This window comes from Sorex fumeus, unplaced genomic scaffold, assembly GCF_029834395.1.
Source record: "Sorex fumeus unplaced genomic scaffold, SorFum_2.1 ptg000033l, whole genome shotgun sequence".
NCBI classification, from domain to species: Eukaryota; Metazoa; Chordata; class Mammalia; order Eulipotyphla; family Soricidae; genus Sorex; species Sorex fumeus.
In genome coordinates this window covers 8,383,387-8,403,784 of record NW_026606090.1, presented here as the reverse complement: position 1 = coordinate 8,403,784, position 20,398 = coordinate 8,383,387, and the positions used below count along the sequence as shown (strand labels likewise).

Sequence of the window (20,398 nt, the reverse complement as noted above, 5' to 3'; positions counted from 1 at the left end):
TTCAATTATTGCTTGATAACCGTCTTCAATATTAAAGCTAGTACTTCCTTTTGGAAAGTAGTCTTCATTTGGGAACTAGAAGACAAGAGGTCAATTTATCAGTTTATTTTGTAAAAAGAAAAATCCATGTGTGTAGTTATCTATACACTCGCATACTGCTTAGTTATAAATAGGCATAGAATAACAGGAATGTATTATAAAACTCATTCTAATCATCAAAGCAGAGTATAGTATACACCATCAAGTATAATGCTTTACATTTAGTTCCCATTTTATCTCTGAACTACAGATGCACCTTAAAACTGGTGACAATGTTACATGTCTTTAACACAGACATTTAACAATAGTTTTCACTTCCTGTAGGTGTTCAACATATGCAAATTAGTCTCTCTTCGTGTAATGATCACTTAATTATAAATTTGAAAAGCTATTTTTAGACATGTTAAATAATTTCGCTACTTAGATGTCTTTCAAAAACCACACTTTGTTTTTTGGCTTTTTGGGTCACACCGAGCAATGCTCAGGGGTTCATCCTGGCTCTGCACTCAGGAATGATGCCTGGCGGTGTATGTGAACCATATGGGATGCCAAGGATTGAATCTAGGTCGGCCACGTGCAAGGCAAATGCCCTTTCCACTGTGCTATCACTCCAGCCCCATCATCCACAGAAATTTAAATGAACTTTTTTTGCACAATTTAGTCCTGACATAAAGAAAATGACATGGCAAGATGCAACTATGAAAATATTTTTACCTGCAAGAAGTCAGCCTGCACACCAGTGCCAGGAGCCTGTGGTGCCAGCAACCAAGCACCGGCTATGGACTTCTCACTCCGGACGCTCCCAGGAAACAGACTGTGTCCCTGGGGAGTGCTGGGCCTTCTGAGCATCATAGCACCGGCAGCAGATCCTCTCACTTGGTGCCCTTGAAACTCAACAGGCTACAGGCAGACCATTAACAATGAATAATGCAGCCTACGCTGAACAAGCTCCCACGGGCTTAGTACATACTCTGCCCAAGTTCCTGCTTTTTGTTCTTTTTCATATCAGGAATTGAACCCAGGGTCTCTTGTGTCATGCATGTGCCCTGTCATGAGATTCCTGGCCCCGAAGCTGCTTCTGATTTGTATACTAGTGCCCCTCTGCTGTTCATTGTTGCCGTTTATCTGGGGCCAACAGCTGGCTTGCTCAGCGATCACTCATGTTGGGGCTCTGGAAACCATCTGGGGTTCTGGGGATTGAGTCCATGAACTCTCGGGCTTAATGCAAGAGGACTGGTAGTCTCGGCGTCTCCTGAGAGCAGAAGCCTGAGAATCTGGCATGAGTGCCTTGGAATTTCTTTCATCCTTCCTGACACATAAGCGTTCAGGATTCAAATAGCTTCCTCTGCTGCCCCCTTGAGGGCGCTAAGATTTTTCACTCCAGACCCATAACAAAGCCAACCCAGAATGGGGAAAAGATTGCTCTTAGTGGCAAAAAAATATACATAAAGTAATTTATTTCTAATGGATAAAGTACGAAAATCATGTTAATATGGAACCTGAAAGTCTCTTATTTTAAAATGAGTGCGAATCACACATCTGAAAGGAAAATCAAATCTAAGATGCCCATATGGGGCTGGGGATGTGGCTGACGTGGCAGTTGGTACCCTGCTTGGCCCCCAGTTGAACCCCCTGACCCCTCCCAGCCCTAGCATTACCAGGTGTTGCCCTACTAAAAACAATAATAAAATGCTCACACAAGGGCTGAAGCAACAGCACAGCGGGTAGGGCGTTTGTCTTGCACGCAGCTGACCCGGGTTCAATTCCCAGCATCCCATATGGTCCCCTGAGCACCACCAGGGGTAATTCCTGAGTGCAGAGCCAGGAGTAAACCCTGTGCATCACAAGGTGTGACCCAAAAAGCAAAAAAAAAAAAAAAAACCCTCACATAGAGGTGGGATTTTTTGTTTTAATTTTTTAAAGATTTTAAAAGTCTCAAGTAAAAGAGGTCTAGTTGGGATTTGTTTGGTGAGAGGTACTTTGTTTCCACAGATGACATTTTCTATGCTGCGCCGCAGAGCTCTCTATGGTCTTGGAATAGAACTGATATTTGGAAAACCTAACCATTTACATGCAGTTGTGTTCATCAGTGTATGCGTATGTCTACCAGGACCTGAGCCATATCCTGACCCCTAGCAATTTCTGATGTACAGGAGACAGTTGAGATTAGAGCCTGGGCTATATCTATCAATTTCCGATGTACAGAAGACAGACAGTCCAGATTAGAGCCTGGGCTATATCTACTATACACTGAGCCATTAGGAGAGTGGAGTAGACAAGATCAAATTAAAGGCTATTCAAGTCCTCATTTACATTCTCCACAGAACATTAATTGTACCAGATATTTCCTTTTTTTGTTTGTTTTGGGGCCACAACCTGCAGTGCTCAGGGCTTACTCCTCACTCTGTGCTCAGTGACCACGCCTGATGGTGCTCTGGGGACCATAAAGGGTGTCAGGAATGAAACCCAACTTGGCACATGCAAAGCAAGCACCTTAACCCCTGCACTCACTCTACAACTCGCTGCCATATCTATGTCCAACCCCCAAGACATCGTATGTCTGTTGCTTATTAACTCATTAGTAACAGAACAAGGGATCAAGACAAAAAGCAAGTGGTTCCTTCTCTTGTTCTTAAAACCAGACACATTTGTTATATCACTAACCTGTCTTCGGAAACTGTAACTGGGAGGGGCAGGGTGGGGGGGAAATAAATATTAGGAAAATATAGGTGGTGAGAAAAATCGATGTTTTTCATAAATTTTACCTGAGGGTCACAGGCCGCTATCTCTATCTGTTTAGGAGTAAAGGCTACAAAAGGAGGCTCCTCTTCAGTGTTCAAGGAAAAGAACTAGAACAAAACAGTAACAAGTATATGGCTGCAGAGTTCTTGAGCTGGTTCATGACTCTCATGGCAAAGATTCTCCAAATGCAGGATCAGATGTGACCTTTGGAAATATACTTGCTGGGGCTGGAGAAGTCCAGTGGGGAGGGCACTTGCCTTGCACGCAGCCATCCCGGGTTTGATCCCTGACATCATATTAAGTCTCCAGAGTCCCTCCAGGAGCAATCCCTGAGCACAGCTAAGTGTGGACCCCAAACCAATCCCCAAAAGTGACCTTTTCTGGGGATTTTGGGGGTGTCCCAAGCTGTGCTGTGGAGGCCAGAAGACCCTTTCTGGCAATTCTCAACTCAGCTAGTGGGTGGTTTAGTGATGCCCAAGGGGGCAGCTCTGACCCCACAGGGCCCAGACCCTCCAGGGAGGTCTGCACCCCACTATATTTGGCCTTCAGGGCTGCACCCAGCAATCCTTGAGGGACCATATAGTGCTACACTGCCTTAGAATGAGGGATTTGGTAGTTTACCAAATCCCCAACTCCTACTAACTACACAGGACACTTCACAAAGGAAAGCAGGCTCACCTGTCAGCTATGGAGGGGTATATATAGAAGTTCAATTGTGTATGAGTACTGCTTCATAAAATACAAACTAAACTGGGGCTGGAGCGACAGCACAGCAGGTAGGGTATTTGCCTTGCATGTGGCCGACCCGAATTTGATTCCCAGCATCCCATATGGTCCCCCGAGCACCACCAGGAGTGGTTCCTGAGTGCATGAGCCAGGAGAAACCCCTGTGAGTCACCGGGTGTGACCCCCCCCCAAAAAAAAACTAAACTGTATCCCATTATCTCTACATGCAAATTGAATGTCTGGCTACTTTACATTTAAAAGTTAACTCACCTCCAAAGATTGAAGTGGTTCAGCAGGTTCTACTTCATTTTCTTTTAGCATCTTAGAAAGAGAACATTAATATATGTAAGATAAACAGAACATTAATAGATGTAAGATAAACTAACAAGCAACAGTAAGATATAAAAATATGTAGAATTTATATTAGACATAAGAAAGACAAGAATAGGGGCTGGAGCGATAGCATAGCAGGTAGGGCGTTTGCCTTGCACGGGGCCAACCTGGGTTCGATTCCCGGCATCCCATATGGTCTCCTGAGCACCGCCAGGAGTAATTCCTGAGTGCAGAGCCAGGAGTATCCCCTGTGCATTGCCAGGTGTGACCCAAAAAGCAAAAAAAAAAGACAAGAATAGGGGCTGGAGCGATAGTATAGCAGTAGGGTACTTGCATGTGGCTGACCCGGGCATCCCATAGGGTCTCCTAAGCACCACCAGAGGTCACAGAGCTAGGACCATTGAGAGCACTCTTAAGTGTGGCCCAAATCCCCTCAGCCCGCCATAGAAATCAATGTGGACTAAGAAGTCTTTTCTGACCCATGTAAGTCCTCTGTATTACTCTAACCTTATTACAAATTCTAGAACAGTCTCTAGCAGCACAAGACAACATACTGCTAAAAATACTATTTACCTGTGGAGAATCCTGATCCAGGTGGGGAGGCTTTGGCACAACTTGTGAGGCGAGTGTAGTCAGTGGTCCCCCAGCTACAAGGGAATAAGATGAATATCTTATTCATCACACAGATACTAATACGCTAATATTTCTTAAACTATCTTTTGGAATACACCTGGCAGTACTCAAAGCTTACTCCAGTTTCTACACTCAGGCATCACTCTTTGCAAGACTCAGGGGACCCTCCTCAGTGTCAGGGACCCAACAGGCAGGCCATGTACAAGGCAGGCACCTTCCCCGCTGTACTATCACTTTAGCCCCTGTTAAGCTTAATTATAAAGTGAAACATAAAAGAACCTATGGTATAGAGTCATTAAATAGATCCAGGTCCAGGAAGAATCAGTACTTGGCTTTGTCTTGGAATTTAAGTTGGGCTGGGGAGGTATTCGTGGGGATAAGGAGCGTGCCTTGCCTAACACCAACCTGGACTTCATTTCTGGCACCCTACATGGATCCCGGAGCCCCACCCAGGAGTGAGCCCAGAGCCAAAAGTAGGCCCTGAACACCAATGGTGTTCCTGTGAACCCCCCACCAAAGAAAGTCATTTGGGTGCCACACCAAGCAGTGTTCTGGGATCGGGGGGACCAAAGTGTTGGAGATTGAACCTGGATTGGCAAGCACCTTACTCATCGTACTACTGTTCCCCTATACCCCCCCCTGAAATAAGTTCTTAAAAGGCACTGGATGGGGGCCGGAGCGATAGTACAGCGAGTAGGGTGTTTGCCTTGCACGTGGCCGGCCAACCCATGTTTGATCCCTGGCATCACATATGGTCCCCCAAGCACCGACAGGAATAATTCCTGAGCACAGAGTCAGGAGTAACCCCTGAGCATTGCTGGGTGCGACCCAAAAAGAAAAAAAAGACACTGGAAATAAAATGACTTTCTCTGTGTTCACTCAAGAACAAAACTATAAATTAATAGTTCCAAGATGTATCAGCCATTCCATAAAAACTAACAAAAGAAACTTAGCTGATCAAATTATCTAATTTGATATTAACTCCATGAAGTCTTGGGTGATGTTCCAATAATGGACTCACTTTTCTCCGAACCAACTCCACCCTCTTTCCTCACAGGTTCTGCCTTCCTGCCACAATATACCCGCCACCCGATCGATGTACTTTCTGGGGTCTCCAGTGCACATGACCGTCCAGCAGAGGTGGGCTGGCCACCCTGCTTCCCAGCCCAGCTGGCTTCTGGTGACCTACTTAATATACTTTTCACATCCAGTTTTGGGCTGGAGCAATAGCACAGCGGTAGGGCGTTTGCCTTGCACACAGCCAACATGGCCGACCCAAGTTCGATTCCTCCGCCCCTCTCAGAGAGCCCGACAAGCTACCAAGAGTATCTCGCCCGCACGGCAAAGCCTGGCAAGCTCCCCGTGACGTATTCGATATGCCAAACACAGTAACAAGAAGTCTCACGATGGAGACGTTACTGGGCCCGCTCGAGCAAATTGATGAACAATGGGAGGACCATGACCCATCCAGGTTTTATTGGTAACTGCCTTTAAAATGGTCCCCAGTACAGGCTTATCTAGTGCCAAGTGCCAAAAAGCTGTGATGTCCGTCAGGAAGATTTGCACTTTAGATGTTTCATTACATGAGACTTGCTGAGCTCCTGGCCTCGAGTTCAATGGCAGTGAGCCAACAATCTATCATAAAGGTGGCTGAAAATGGAACACACAAACAGGTTTTCATACTGATTGATATTTCTCCTAAGTGGTAATTCAGTGCTTTCAGTGACTTTGGAGAATGTGGCTACCACAAATGAGAATCAACTATAATCCTCATAACCTGAGGTCTTTCCCCCAAAAGTAATGTTAATTCCTAAAGCTTTATATGAAGGACTTATTACATTCTATGTTATCAACCCAGGGGCTAGAGTGACAGGACAGCAGATAGGGCACTGGCCTTGCACTCAGCCAATCTGCGTTCAATCCCCAGCATCCCTTATGGTCCATGCGCACTACCAGGAATGACCCCTGAGAACAGAGATAGGAGTACCCGAGTACCAGCAGGTGTGGCTCCCAAAACAAAACATACACTATCCTCAATTCAGCAGTCTCAGTAGGCTATTCTAAAAACATAGTTCAGAGGATTTGGGACTTGATGAATTTGTACAAGTTTTCTGTTTGCAGAGACGTAAGTCTGACACTGGAACTTTTGCTGTGTGCTGTGGGCTGAGGAAGTGGCGATACTGATGGGGATGAGGAAACACAATTATGGGTAGAGGACAGGAAGACCCCGTCCCAGCGTTTAGAATGGCAGTTAGGGCTAAGGAGATGGCTCAGAGGCCCAGGGCACATCTTGCTTGCTGGAGCCCCAGGTTTAATGTTTCCCAAGCACTGCTGGATATGCTCCCCATCCCACAACCCCAAATAGAATTGTAATGAGATCAATCTGAACTCAGGACTTAAAAAAAGAAAACGGGGGCTGGAGCAATAGTACATCGGGTAGGGCAACCTGGGTTTGACCCCTGGCATCCCATATGGTCCCCTGAGCAAAATGAGAGCAGAGCCAGGATTAGCCTCTGAGCATTGCTGGGAGAAAGAGAAAGAGGAAAAGAGGGAAAGAAAAAGAGAAAGAAAGGGAGGGAGGGAGGAAGGGAAGAACTGTCACTGTCCTCCCATTGCTCATTGATTTGCTCGAGTGGGCCCAGTAACTTCTCCATTGTGACAAATGTTACTGTGTTTGGCATATCGAATATGTCACGGGGAGCTTGCCAGGCTTTGCCGGGGGTGGGGGGTGGGGGGCGAGATACTCTCAGTAGCTTGCTGGGCTCTCTGAGAGGTGGAAGAATCGAACTCGGGTCGGCGATGTTGGCTGCTTACAAGGCAAATGCCCTACCCACTGTGCTATCGCTCCAGCCAGGAGGTAAGAAAAGAAAGAAAAGGAAAGAAAGAAAGAAAGAAAGAAAGAAAGAAAGAAAGAAAGAAAGAAAGACAGACAAGACAAGACAAGAGGCTGGAGTGAGAGTCCAGGGGCCTCCAAGGGTGCCTGCCTTGCAGCCTCTCCTTGGGGTCAGTGAAGCACAGGTGTTTAAGATGCTTCCCTTGCACGCAGCTAACCCTCGTTTGATCCCCAGCACCACAAGCAACCCTAAGCGGAGCCAGGAGTAGCCCTGAGCACTGCAGGGTATGGCCCAACACCCCCAATACTCCCCCCTGCAAAAAGCTAATTTTTAAAATCTCCTAGCAGTATTCAAAAATGATTAGGAATGAATTCTCATATATATACATTATTCACCTAGATGTGCCCACTGATGGGTGTTCAGGTGCAGAGCACCTCAGAAGGGCACCCTGAAGGAGGCTGTCAACAGACCTGCTTTGACCATGGCTCTCTCTTTCAGAACTGATTTTGCAAGTGCGATATTTGACATTTATTCCAGTATTGTGTACTTGTTTAATGGAGAGTAGCCTCAAGAGCAAACACCCACTCTTCCTCTGAGCTCGAACCAGGGGCCGAGGGTGGAAGGCAGCTCTGCATGCTGGAGGGCCCTGGTGTGATTCCAGCATCACATAACCCCAAGAAGCCTGTAACAGTGGCTCATATACAAATGCCTAACTCGGGCCAGAGAGATAGTACAGCAGACAGGGTGCTTGCCTTGTGTGTGGCTGACTGTGTTCAGTCCCTATCACTTCTTATTAACTCCCCAAGTCCCACCAGGAATGCTGATCCCTGAGTGCAGAGCCCGGAGTAAGCCCTGAGCACTGCCAAGAGTGAACCCCCCACAAGCTTAGTTATAATGCTATATGCCTAAAACCTGTTATGTCATTTTATTTATTTTTTTGCTTTTTGGGTCACACCTGGCGATGCACAGTGATTACTCCTGGCTCTGCACTTAAGAGTTACTCCTGGCGGTGCTCAGGGGACCATATGGGATGCTGGGAATCGAACCCGGGTCAGCCACGTGCAAGGCAAACTCCCTACCCGCTGTGCTATCTCTCCAGCCCCTGTTATGTCATTTTAATAAAAGGGTTTTTTGGGGGGGTTACTCAGAGATCACTCCGGCTGTGTTCAGGGATCACTCCTGACAGTGCCCAGGGATCACTCCTGACATGTAGTGCTGGAGATTGAACAGAAGACAAAAAATAATTACAAAAAGAAATTACACCTGGGAAAAAAAGCTCATGATGACTAGGGTGAATGCCTGCCACGCAGAGCCCTGGCTTTGGTTCCTGGCACCACCAGTGCCAGCAGTGGCCCTAGTAGCTTCCCACTAGGAAAAGAAATTAGCAAAAGGTCACAAAATATATATTTAAGACCAAAAGAATCAAGTAATAAAGACAAAATGAGAATTCCATGAAATAGGAAATTATATACAGTAAGAATGGATTAACTTCTACATTATGTATGTTTCAAAAATAAAGCTGAAGACAAAAAAAGGAAATGTAATATGCTCTTAAGCATTAAAAATAAATTATAGCCATGTTCAAATGAAAAGGAAATGGTGCAGAGCAGCTCTAACCTTTGGGACAGCTCTGTGGCTTGGCTGTCCGGAGACTCTGCTGCTGTTTCAATGTAGTGTTTCTCCTTCGCATTATCTCCAGGCCTTCTAAAGCTGTACTGTGTTCAGACAATGACTTTAAGAGAGAAATGTCATTTATGAATCCAGAAGGTTCCAAAGGAGTTTTAGGACTATTTGAATACTCTTTTCCTCCGGCAGTTTCTACTTCCATAAGGTCCTGGGGCAATTTCTGAATCCTTTCCAAATCTTTTGACACAGGAATATGTACCTCTGTGTCTTTAGAAATAGGATTCCTTGTTCCCAGCGGGTGAAAAAAAGCACTGGAAACTTGGGTATGTGATTCTCCAAGGGCGACACGTTCTTCAAAATGATTTTGCTTAGCATCCAGTGGCTGGACACGCTCATTATAGCTAGAAGTTGATGGGAATAAAACCTGTTCATCGTTCACATCTGAGTCATTTCCCCAAACAAAAGGCTGAGCCTGTTCTGAAAATAAATTGTTTTTAGAAGGCTGATTAGTAGCTATGTTGGAGAAGTGAGGCATCAGTGAACTTGTTTCTGTCTTTTTAGATGTATTTGGAAGTGCAATAAAGACATTATGAATGCTGGATTTAGACTGATTGGCCTCTTTATTATCTACATTCTCATCATCTGGCCACTCTAAAGAGGAGTCAAAATTGCTTAATGTGTCATTATATTCCTGCTCTATTTCTTTCCCAGTATTCCCAGCTTTCCAGAGTCCTGGGTAGAAACCTACACGAGTTTTATCACAAAACTGGGAGAGAGGCTCTGTTGGTTCACCCCTCGAGGACGTAAGGAGGTGCAGATGTGCACCGCCAGCATCTTTACAACTTTCATCCTCATCATGTTGCCTCTGATGGCCAGAATGTTCATCGGTCCCTGAGGTTTCCTCTCCCCAATCCTCTGAGTCCTGGGACATTTTGTGGCTCCCCTGTGCTTCCTCCTCAGTGTCGCTGGCTTCAAAACTGTTCAGATTAAACGTCACCTCCACCAGGGGTTGCTCGACATTACCCCTAAATTCGGAAATTTGATTAAGATTTTCGTTATCACTATTACTTTCAGAAGACACGTGGGTGATGTCATCAGAGAGCCTGGCATTGGTTCTGAGGGAAGGTTCCGTCTGTAGATGTTCCGGTTCCGGCCCTTGTCCAGACTCCTCTTTGGGTTCCACATGTCTGCTTCTCTCCTCGGCATTTTCTCGAATGAGAAGTGATTCTTCCAGGCGCATTGGGTTGCTTTGATGAACACGTATTTTCCTATTTTCTTGAATGCGAGATTCTGACAGAAAGTCACCATTTTCAACAGGACCAAAGGTAACAGGAGCAGCACTGCTTTCTCTGGAGGAAGGACTCTCTAATTCTCCTTCTTGAGCCCAGGGTGGATCATGATTATCCACCGGATTGTCTTCATTACCCTCCCTTCCTCTTTCTGCACATGTCTCAAAATGTTTCCTTTTTTGTGCCAAGATGTCTCTCCTACTGTCAAGGCTGCCTTCCTGGGCCTTGGGTTTTCCTGCTGGATCATTTTCCTCTTCAACTGAAGAATGCTCCGGTGACCTCTGTGAGGGCAAGTAGATGGCCCAGCGGCTTGTTTTTCCCGTGGTGTTCCCCGATAGCTGTGGGTACTGCAACTCTTCTGGCCGCTTCCCCTCAGCACACTCTTCTTGCTCAGCTGAGCACCCTGGCTGAGGAGGAATGGTTCCACAGCCATGTGGCTGTACCTGAGGGCGGTGTTCTCGAAGTTCAGAATCCAACTCTGTGCACACACCAGTTGGTTTGGACTTCAGCAGAGCCAATATCCGGGCTTTGCTTCTGATGCTGTGTGAAACTCCTGAGTGGTGAAGTGACAAACCATCTCTCTTCATGGGCTCGTCAGTTGGGAAAGAACGGGAACACTTGTTTTCAGGACTGACAGGAGAGCAAAAGTCATGTTCATCACCTCGCATTTCTGGATGAATCTTGAAGGCTGATGAAGAAAAAGGCAGCATGCTATTTCTCTCTCTGTTCTCGTAAGCAACACTGTTCTCAGCAACTGCTGGCCTGTTTATATCTTTCTGGCCAGCAACAGAAAACAAAGGAGATGTGTCATAAAGTGAAGAAAGAAACAGAGGCCCAGCTTTCTTAGCCTCAAGTGTTGGAGCCAGTTCACTATTTTCTGTAACAACTACTTTAGGAGGCACTTGACGTGGTCCTTGAAAACCCTAAAAATATTTAAAAGCAATAATTAGCTGGCTTATAATATACATTTTCCAAAGAACTTATAACATGAATTTGCTTTAAAAAAAAAGAAATATAAATGTTCTGCAAAGTGAAGTTATTGTTAAGATATGAAATGTGTATACTTAGGGGTAAAGAAATAGCTCAGTGGGGTATGTGCTTTGCAAGCAGGAGGGGACTCCCAAGAACAGACCTGGGAGAAAGCCCTGAGTCTGGCCATAGGTGGCTCAGAAAGAAAAACATGGGTCAGAGAGGGAGTCCAGGTAAGGCACTAGCCTTGCACACAGCCAACCCTGGTTGAATGCTGGACACTGTATGCTCTGCCAGGAACACAGAGCAAGCAGTGAGCCCTGAGCACAAAGCCAGCCCTGACCACCCCTAGATGTGGCCCCCAATAATACATAAACAAACAACACCCAAAGAAACTTACAGTAAACTTCCTTTTTAAACCAGCGGGCTGGCATCCCTGGGCGCGGCCAGAGGGCACACACTTTCCCAAGCCAGGGGCTGCTTTAGCGACCGTCTGCCCCAGAGTGGTGGGTCCAGCAGTCTTAACCTCCTCAATGGTGACCAAGTATCGGTCACCTTCTAAGTCATCTCCAGGTTTCACCTGCATTTTAAAGAATAAATACGAAAGTCATACGTAGCTAATTATTAGAATATCTATGTCTTCTAAGTCAGATGATATATAGTAAGTAGCTGCTTTATGAGTAAGTAAATTCTTCTGGGGAGAAGCCCACTCAACAGTGCTCCGGAGACCAGATGGTGGCAGGGACTAAAGCTTGGGCTCCTGCAAACACAGCAAGCACCCCTGGAACTTTGAGCTGTCTCCCTGACCCCAACAACAAAATCTGTATTTAATATTACATGCTAAGTTTACTACCAACCAGTGCAAAAAGGATACAACAACAAAAAATATTTTTTTCATTCCATATTATTGGAGACCTATATGAAATCCTTTGCTGCATGCCGGAGATATAAAGGCAAACAGGAAAAACATGAGGACTGGACAGATAGTACAGTGGGCAGGGTACATGTCTTGCATGCAGCCCACCTCAATTCAGTACCCAGAACCACATATGGTCCCCTGTCAGGAGTAATCCCTGAGCAGAGCCAGGAGTAAGCCATGAGTAAACCAAAAAAAGAAAAACAGGTCTCCTTCCAAGCTGTTGAAATTTATACGACTAAAAAAAAAATGATGTGTGTGTGTGTGTGTGTATATCATTATTGTTTGATGCTCACACCTAGTGGTGTTCAGGGCTCTGCTCAGGGATCACTCCTGGCAGTGGTGGGGGGACCATATGTGGTGCTGGGAATCAAACTCACATCAGCTATTTGCAAAGCAAGTGCCTTGTCTGCTGTACTATCTTCTGAGCCCTAAATCTTTCTTTCCAATTAGAACTCTTTAATACCAATTACATACCTTTATAAATAAATGTAATTAGTCATAATTATCACAAATTAAGTGATTATATGACATTATAATCGTTTAATTCCTTTTCGTATAAGCATTTTTAATCACCTTAAAATATAGCAGTTGCCACACATCAGACTGTAAGATACCGTAACACTGTAAATATTTGAAACATAAAAATCTGTATCAGCTTAATCTTTAGAAATAAAATTATTTACAAGGAAATAATAATTACCACAAACTGATTATCTACTAAAATGGTCTTTTCAACCCCAACATAAAATATTATAATTTTATACTATCAATATTAAAATATCATTAAAAAATACTATAACCATTATTGATGTCAAATAAAATTTTAAAAGTTTAAATACCATGGCCCAAATTATTACAGTGATAATAAAAATATGCATTATAATACTTTTAGAATCACTGAAATAAAAAATATATAAGATGGCATCTCTATATTCTTGGTCTGATATTAGTACAGCCCAAGTCTGGTCTGATTTAACTGGAGAAGTTAGCTTACCTAGGAAGTATATGAAAGAGGGACATCAAAGGGTGAACTCTAAAATGGTGGGGAGAGGGGAAGGGGCGAGGAGGGGAAGCACCCTGTGATGCTCAGGGGTTACTCCTGGTTCTGCAACTCGAGAATTACTCCTGGTGGCCTTGGGGACCATATAGGATGACAGGGATCGTACCTGGGTGGGTTACATGCAAGGCAAGCACCCTACACGCTGTACTATTGCTCCGGCCTCTAAGATACTGATTCTTAATACTGAAATACATCTTTAATTTCCTACCCTTTTTCAAATGGGAGAAAAAAACAGAATATTTGATAAAATATTTTAAATTAATGTCAGAAAGATAGCTCAAATGACTGGTACACATGCTTTGCATGCAAGAGGCCCAAGTTCAATCCCTAGTATCACACAATTCCCTTGAGCACTGCTGGGGCATGACTCTTAAGCCAGGAGTATCCCCTGAATACAGCAAAGTGAGACCCCAAAAAACAAAATATTCTTAAGGAGACAAGGGAAATAGCTCAAGACCTGCTTAGCACATGGGAGCCCCAGGTTCAAACCCCTGTACCACATGGTCCTCCAAGCACCACCAGGTGTGATCCATGGTCCCCAAATATAGTTTTCACTGCAGTTCCCTGCCGATCAAAACCATGTCATGGTTAGACTACAGAGCGAGTCACTTCCTGGTTCAAGACCCAGCTCCACTACTGGGAACCTGGCAAGTCACCATCTCTCTATGCTGTATTTCCAATCTATACAAATCACAGGCTAAGAGAACTAATAAACATGTTCTGCAAATGAGACCCAAATTGGATCTCTAGCACCACATGGTTTTCCAAGCACCACCCGGGGTAGATCCCTGAGTCCCAGAGGGGAAGGCCCCCAAATACAGCCAGAAGTAGGTCCTGAGCATCGCCAGTATGGCCCCAAAACACAACAAAACTAAAAACAGGGATAAATAAGGATTTCATTTTAAATGAAATAAAATCTAAAAGGTTTAGCCCAAAGTCCAACTAAAATAATAATAATGACTACATTATTTAACATTTAAATATTAAAAGAGAAGTACTCAAAAAGATTTCCTTAACAATAACTTAAAAATAAAACATTATTAAGATGAACATTAAAATACCTCAAGGCACTTAAGAAATATACTCTCCAAACACTGTCCTTTGTCATCATATAAAATGGCCTGTATTAAAACAAAACAAAATAAATGTTAAACAGGAACAAAACATAATTCTGTTTTCTTATCCTTAGTAGCAAATATAATATTGTTATAGAAGTAAACCATACCATGAAAGATCACCCACTTTATCATCTGAATTAGTTCATAGACCACCGGGGCATGTGGTGGTAGAACATGTGTGGGAGGCCGTGGGATCCACCCAACACCATTCCCCAAAAACAGTAGAAAGTGATTCATATTTTAAATAGATGAAATGTTCAAGAGAACAAAGGCCTATGCACGTGAAATTCAAGAACTTAAGCCCTACCAGGAGGAACCTGAAATGGAATTATAGGAAGCAAAACTAGAATGAATAGAGGGGCTTTGCAAACAGCAGACAAGGGTCAGAGAGAACTCCCAGGGCTGGAATGCAAGTGGGAGGCATGGGAACAATCCCCGGCACGCCAAGGGGAGTGATCTAAGACCCAAGCTAGGGGTAGCCTCCAAGCAAACAAAACCAGGAGGGGCCAGAGAGCCGGCCAGAGGAGGGAAGGCACTTCTTTTTTCCCTGGTTCAATCCAAGGCATCACGTAGAGACCCCTGAGCCCCATCAGGAGTAAATCCTTAAGCAAAGAGTCAGGAGGAAGCCTTGTGCACTGCTTGGATGTGCCCCCTCTCCTAATACAAAACAAATTATTATAATGATGAAATATGGACTATCAGAGGGATGAACAGTGTTTGAAGTCATTAGCACTGGGATAAAACAGCAGTTTATAAGGTATAATGAAGATGGGACCAAAGCAATATAATAGGGTATTTGCCTTGCATGAAACTGACCTGGGTTCGATTTCCAACACCCCATACGGTCCCCCGAGCACTGCCAGAGTGCATAGCCAGGAGTAAGCCCCTAAGCAAAGCCGATATAGTTCACAACAAAAATAATAAGGTATAAAGAACAAAATGGGCTGGAGCGATAGCACAGCAGGTAGGGCGTTTGCCTTGCACGCGGCCAACCAGGGTTTGATTCCTCCGTCCCATTCAGAGAGCTAGGCAAGCTACCAAGAGTGTCTCGCCCGCACGGCAGAGTCTGGCAAGTTACCATTGGCGTATTTGATAGGCCAAAAACAGTAACAACAAGTCTCACAATGGGAACATTACTGGTGCCCACTTGAGTGAATTGATGAACACCGGGAGGACAGTGCTACAGTGCAGTGCAATGAAGAAAATGGTTAATATAAAAGGAGACTTGGGGCAAGGAAGCTAACACCATTATTATTTCAGACTTTCTCCTTGGTTTCTCCACCTATTTCTCCAGTAGACCCTTATATGTTAGTTTCTATTACTTTGGTCTTTTGTGGGGGAAGTGATGTAAGACTTATTGATAATTTCTTTTTTCATACCTTGTCAGTTTATGGACATATCTAACATTTTATTACCTCTAAAGTTTTCCTTATTATTCAATAAGGAAAATAAAGTTTTCCTTATTCAATCAAAAGTGAAAAAACCCAGCTTTGGACTTTGAAGTCAATCACTTGCACTTACTTTATTTCCTAAGTGACTGATCGTCAGAATTCCATCCTGCCAGACTTTTGCCTTCTTTAGCTTTTGGTGAGTATATAGTACCTAAGTCCACAAGGATAAAAACAAGAAAAGGGTTTCTATTTGTAGCAGTTAATGTTTTAAAGACATTGTCAACGAACTAAAAACACAGATCTGCATAGCAATTACAAACGAAATTTTAAAAATAAAACTAGTTTATAAAATACAAGGGAAGGGGAAAAGAGGTAGAAAATCTAAGGAGGGCCGGGGAATGTGCAGTGAAGAGGGGATTTGCCTTGCAGGTGGCTGGCCCTGCGACAATCCTGGCACCACTTATGGTCCTCCCAGCCTGCCAGGAGGGATTCCTGAGGCAGGAGTAAACCCTGAGCACTGCTGGGTGTGGCCCAAAAACCAAAACCAAAACCAAACAAAAAACTAATAAAAAAATTGAAAAGGTAGCTAAGCAGCAAGAATAATTCTGAGTTACCTGAAACTAGCTGTCGTTGGGAAGGGAAACATTTGTAAGCTTTTCCTTCTCAGAATGGAGAGCAGAGTCCCTGAGGCCGCAAGATAATCTCAGGGACCTGCAGACTTCCTTTCAGACACCACCTGCCTCTCTCACACATTCCTTTGACCATGTGCAGTGGAGTCCTCTCCTAGGGTTATGTATGTGTAATACTATGGGGCCGGAGAGGCAGTGCAGGGTGGAGGGCATGTGCCTTGACCCGGGTTTGATTACTGCCTTCCCTTGTGGTCCCCCGAGCACCACCAGAACACCAGGGGTGATCCCTGAACACAGGGCCAGAAGTAAGCCCTGAGCAGAACTGGATTTGGTTCCAAAACAAAAACAGAAGCATATGTAATATTGCAAATTCAGCTCCACACTGATGGGCCGAGGAGCTAGTCCGTGGGGCTAGTGTGCATGTTTTGCATGCGAGAGGCCTGAGTTTGATCCCTAGCACTGTATGGTCCCCCAAGCACTGTCAGGAGCAATCCCCACACATTGCACTAGAGGTTGCCTCTGATATGACCCCAAAACTAAAAACAAACAAAATAAATTCCATTACTGAATACAGAAACATTATCTGAAAACCTAGTTCTTCTCTATTAAGTCAAACATTAAAGAATTTGCAAGAGGCCAGAGAAATAGTACAGCAGGCTGGGCACATGCCTTGCAGAAGGCTGACCCTGGTTTACTCCCTGAACAATGCCAGGAGTGATCCCTGAGCGCAGAGCCATGAGTAAGCCCTGAGTACTGCCAAGAGTGGCCCCAAAACTAACAAACAAAAAGAATTTGCAATAAACACATAGCAAAACTACTCTTAACATTTCCCCCCTGTGTTATAATCTTAAATATAGAGCTATTTTCATACAGATGTAACCTTTGTTCACTCTTCTGTATCACCAAAGGAAGTAATCTGTGTTAAATGGAATTTTAAAACATATGTTTTTTACATTGTTATGATTTCCAATATGAAACACCTTAGTAAATATATGCCCCATAGGGGGCTTATATACACCTTAAGTTTGATCCTAGGTACATGACCCCCCCCCAAACACCTACAGGGCAACCCCAGAGGATCACAGTGGTTGGCCACCCCCCAGTTTCCGTAAAAAAAAAAAAAGGGATAAAATATACACATATTTATACTAAAAAGGTATAAAAATGGCTTTTAAAGAGGCTGTTATTTGCCTGAAACTCAAATCTAATCATCCTTGTTGCTTTTCTCCCTTTTGTTTCTGGGTGATACCCGAAGTGTCAATGATCAGGGGCCACTCTGGACTCTGTGCCCACAGGAACATAGGGAGAGCCAGGATTCGAAGTAGGATCTTGGCCACTAGGCAAGTGCCTTAAATTTGGAGCCATATCTCTGGCTGTTTGCTTTTTTTTTCCTCTCTCTCTTAAAAACTCTTATAGATGACAGACAACAGGCAGATCAGGCGATAGTTGCCGATGTTGTGGATGTCTCCATTCTTATACAGTAGCACAGTCCTGTTGTTTTTCCATTGGGACGGAACCTTGCATTCAGACAGGTAGCGTGTGAAGAGCCAAGCCAGTGTATTGAAGAGTACTGATGGCAGGTTCTTCAGGTGTTCGGGTCTGACCTTCTCTGGGTTGGGTGCTATTCACTTCTTTGCCAATGAAATGGCATGTTGGATTTCGGAAGGGAGAACGTTGGGAACGACATATACATCCTGCGGAATTTGGTATGTGGGCAGGTGGACAAGGCTATTGAAGAGATCCGAGTAGAAGTCATGGATAATCTTCTCCATTGCCCTTCTGGAAGATATAATAGATCTATCAGGATGTCAGAAGGCAGTCATCTTGGTCTTGTAGTTGGCAAAGGACAGGCAGGTGTTGCGAATGCTTTTCCCAGCTTCTGCCACATCGGCCAGGACTGTTGCTCTTCTCTCTTTGAGGTCTTCCTTTGTCGCTTCTCTGTACTGCTTTGCGAGCTTGGACGTTCGATTGTGGTTGTCTGAGGCTCACGCCAAGCCACGTGGGCGAATGAGCTCAAGAGTTTTCAAAGACAGGCGTCTTTTTGTGGTTCTCTCTCTCTCTCTCTCTCTCTCTCTCTCTCTCTCTCTCTCTCTCTCTCTCTCTCTCGGCGTTCCTCAAACAATCATGGAGGTGCTGATTCCCAGTTGATTGTATTCTTCATCAATGATGTCAACATCGAGTCATCCTGATTAGGATTGGCAGAACACTAGATGAAAGACAACCATACGAGCAAGCCGAGTTCCGAAAAGGACTCAGCATGATCGACCATATCCACACGATAACCAAGCTCATTGAGGTTTCTCGGGAGTTCAAGATGCCGCTCTGTCTAACGTTCATTGATTTAAAGAAGGTCTTGATTCTGTTGAGACTGAAGCGGTCATCGAGCGTTAGCCAAACAGAGCGTTCAAACTCAATACATCAAGATACTCCGGGAGCTGTATTACGGATTCACTACCAGGATCTCACTATCCTACAAGGAAGTGATCATTCATGTCAAGAGAGGGGTTCGGCAAGGTGATACCATATCACCGAAACTCTTCAGTGCCACCCTCGAGAACGTCATACGACAACTGGAATGGGAAGGAATGGGAGTGAAGATAGACAATCGGCAACTACACCACCTTCACTTCGCTGATGACATCGTTCTAATAACACCAAACATTAGCCAAGCGGCACAAATGCTGGCCAACTTCGACTGTGAGTGTGGAAAGGTCGAACTATAGCTGAACCTCACGAAGACAATGTTTATGAGAAACGGTCTCATTTCTGACGTCCCATTCGCTCTCAATGGAATGAACATCTCTGAATGTAACAGTTATGTGTACTTAGGTCGAGAAGTCAACATGATGAATGACCTGGCACCTGAGTTGCACAGGAGGAAGAGAGTGGCTTGGAACACCTTCAAGACTGTCGAAGAAATAGCTAAGAGGACGAAGAACTCCAGCTCCAGGCACATCTCTTCGATTCCAGGGTTCTTCCTGCATTAACATACGCCTCAGAGACCTGGGCCCAACAAAAACAGGATGAGAACGCTTTTCGGGTCTCCCAAAGAGGAATCAAAAGAGCTATGCTTGGAGTACCATGCTTTACTCAAGTGAGAGAAAGTATCTGGAATTCCGACCTCCGTCAACGATCGAGAATCAGGGACGCTATCTCATTTGCCAAGACGTCAAAAATCAGATGGGCTGGACACATAATGCGATTTGGAGACGACCACTAGACTAGAGCTGTTACCAACTTGATTCCACAGGACATCAAAAGATCACGTGGCCGCCCACCTACGAGATGGTCAGACTTCTTCGTCAAGACCCTGAATGATCAGTTTGAGGCTCTTCGTGTTCCTGGAGCGAGCAGACACCATTGGGCTACACTAGCACGCGACAAGCAGTAATGGAGATGTTACTGGCGCCCGCTCGAGCAAATCGAGTAACGGGATGTCAAGTGATCAAGTGGTCAAAAAAATCTTGACAACTTTAGCAAGGCACTTTTGAGGAAGAAAAGATGGGAGGAAAGACAAGGAGAGAGAAACACTGAAATCTGCTAAGACTTACAATAAATTCCTGGGTTCCCATTGTTTCTTCTCTATGAGCCAGTCAGGTGTAGAAAATAGTGGTTGTTCAACTGTTTATACCACCTAAAGTGAAAAAGGACAAAGAATCTTCAAGCCCATGAAGAGCCTAAGTATCAAAATACAATCCTCCTCCACAATAAACAAAGGACAAAGAATCTTCAAGCTTATGAAAAGACAAAGTATCAAAATACAATTTCCCCTCCACAATGAAAAAGCACAAAGAATCTTCAAGTTTATGAAAAGATTGTCAAAATATAACCCTCCCCCCAGCCCCAAACTCTTTCTCTAAGACTTCCAAGATCATACCAAGTAAAGAAGGATCAAATTATATACAACAATAACAGGATGAAAGCTGTGGGAAGATATTCCAAGTAGACAGGAAAGTAAGATATCAAAAACAACTAGCAGTCTCAAACATATTTCTGATACTATGCTATCAGAAAATGACTTTCCCCCCCCAACCCCCTTACATATTAAGATCCTTAGGTGGTTCCATTTTTAGCACAGTGGATAGGGCGT

General features: G+C 44.4%; 1 protein-coding gene across 1 annotated transcript; it reads right to left on the bottom strand.

Annotated features, from left to right (window-relative positions):
• Positions 1-855: 855 nt before the first annotated feature.
• Positions 856-19,895, bottom strand: LOC130025971 (protein ZGRF1-like; the record flags this gene model as incomplete). Its single annotated transcript, XM_056116638.1, has 9 exons — positions 19,860-19,895; positions 15,810-15,890; positions 14,232-14,291; positions 11,592-11,771; positions 8,925-11,145; positions 4,414-4,487; positions 3,778-3,828; positions 2,805-2,888; positions 856-939 (listed from the first exon to the last, which is right to left on the bottom strand). Coding segments are annotated over exons 1-9 (2,856 nt in total), but the record flags the coding sequence as incomplete, so codon positions are not given.
• Between the last annotated feature and the right edge of the window lie 503 nt (positions 19,896-20,398).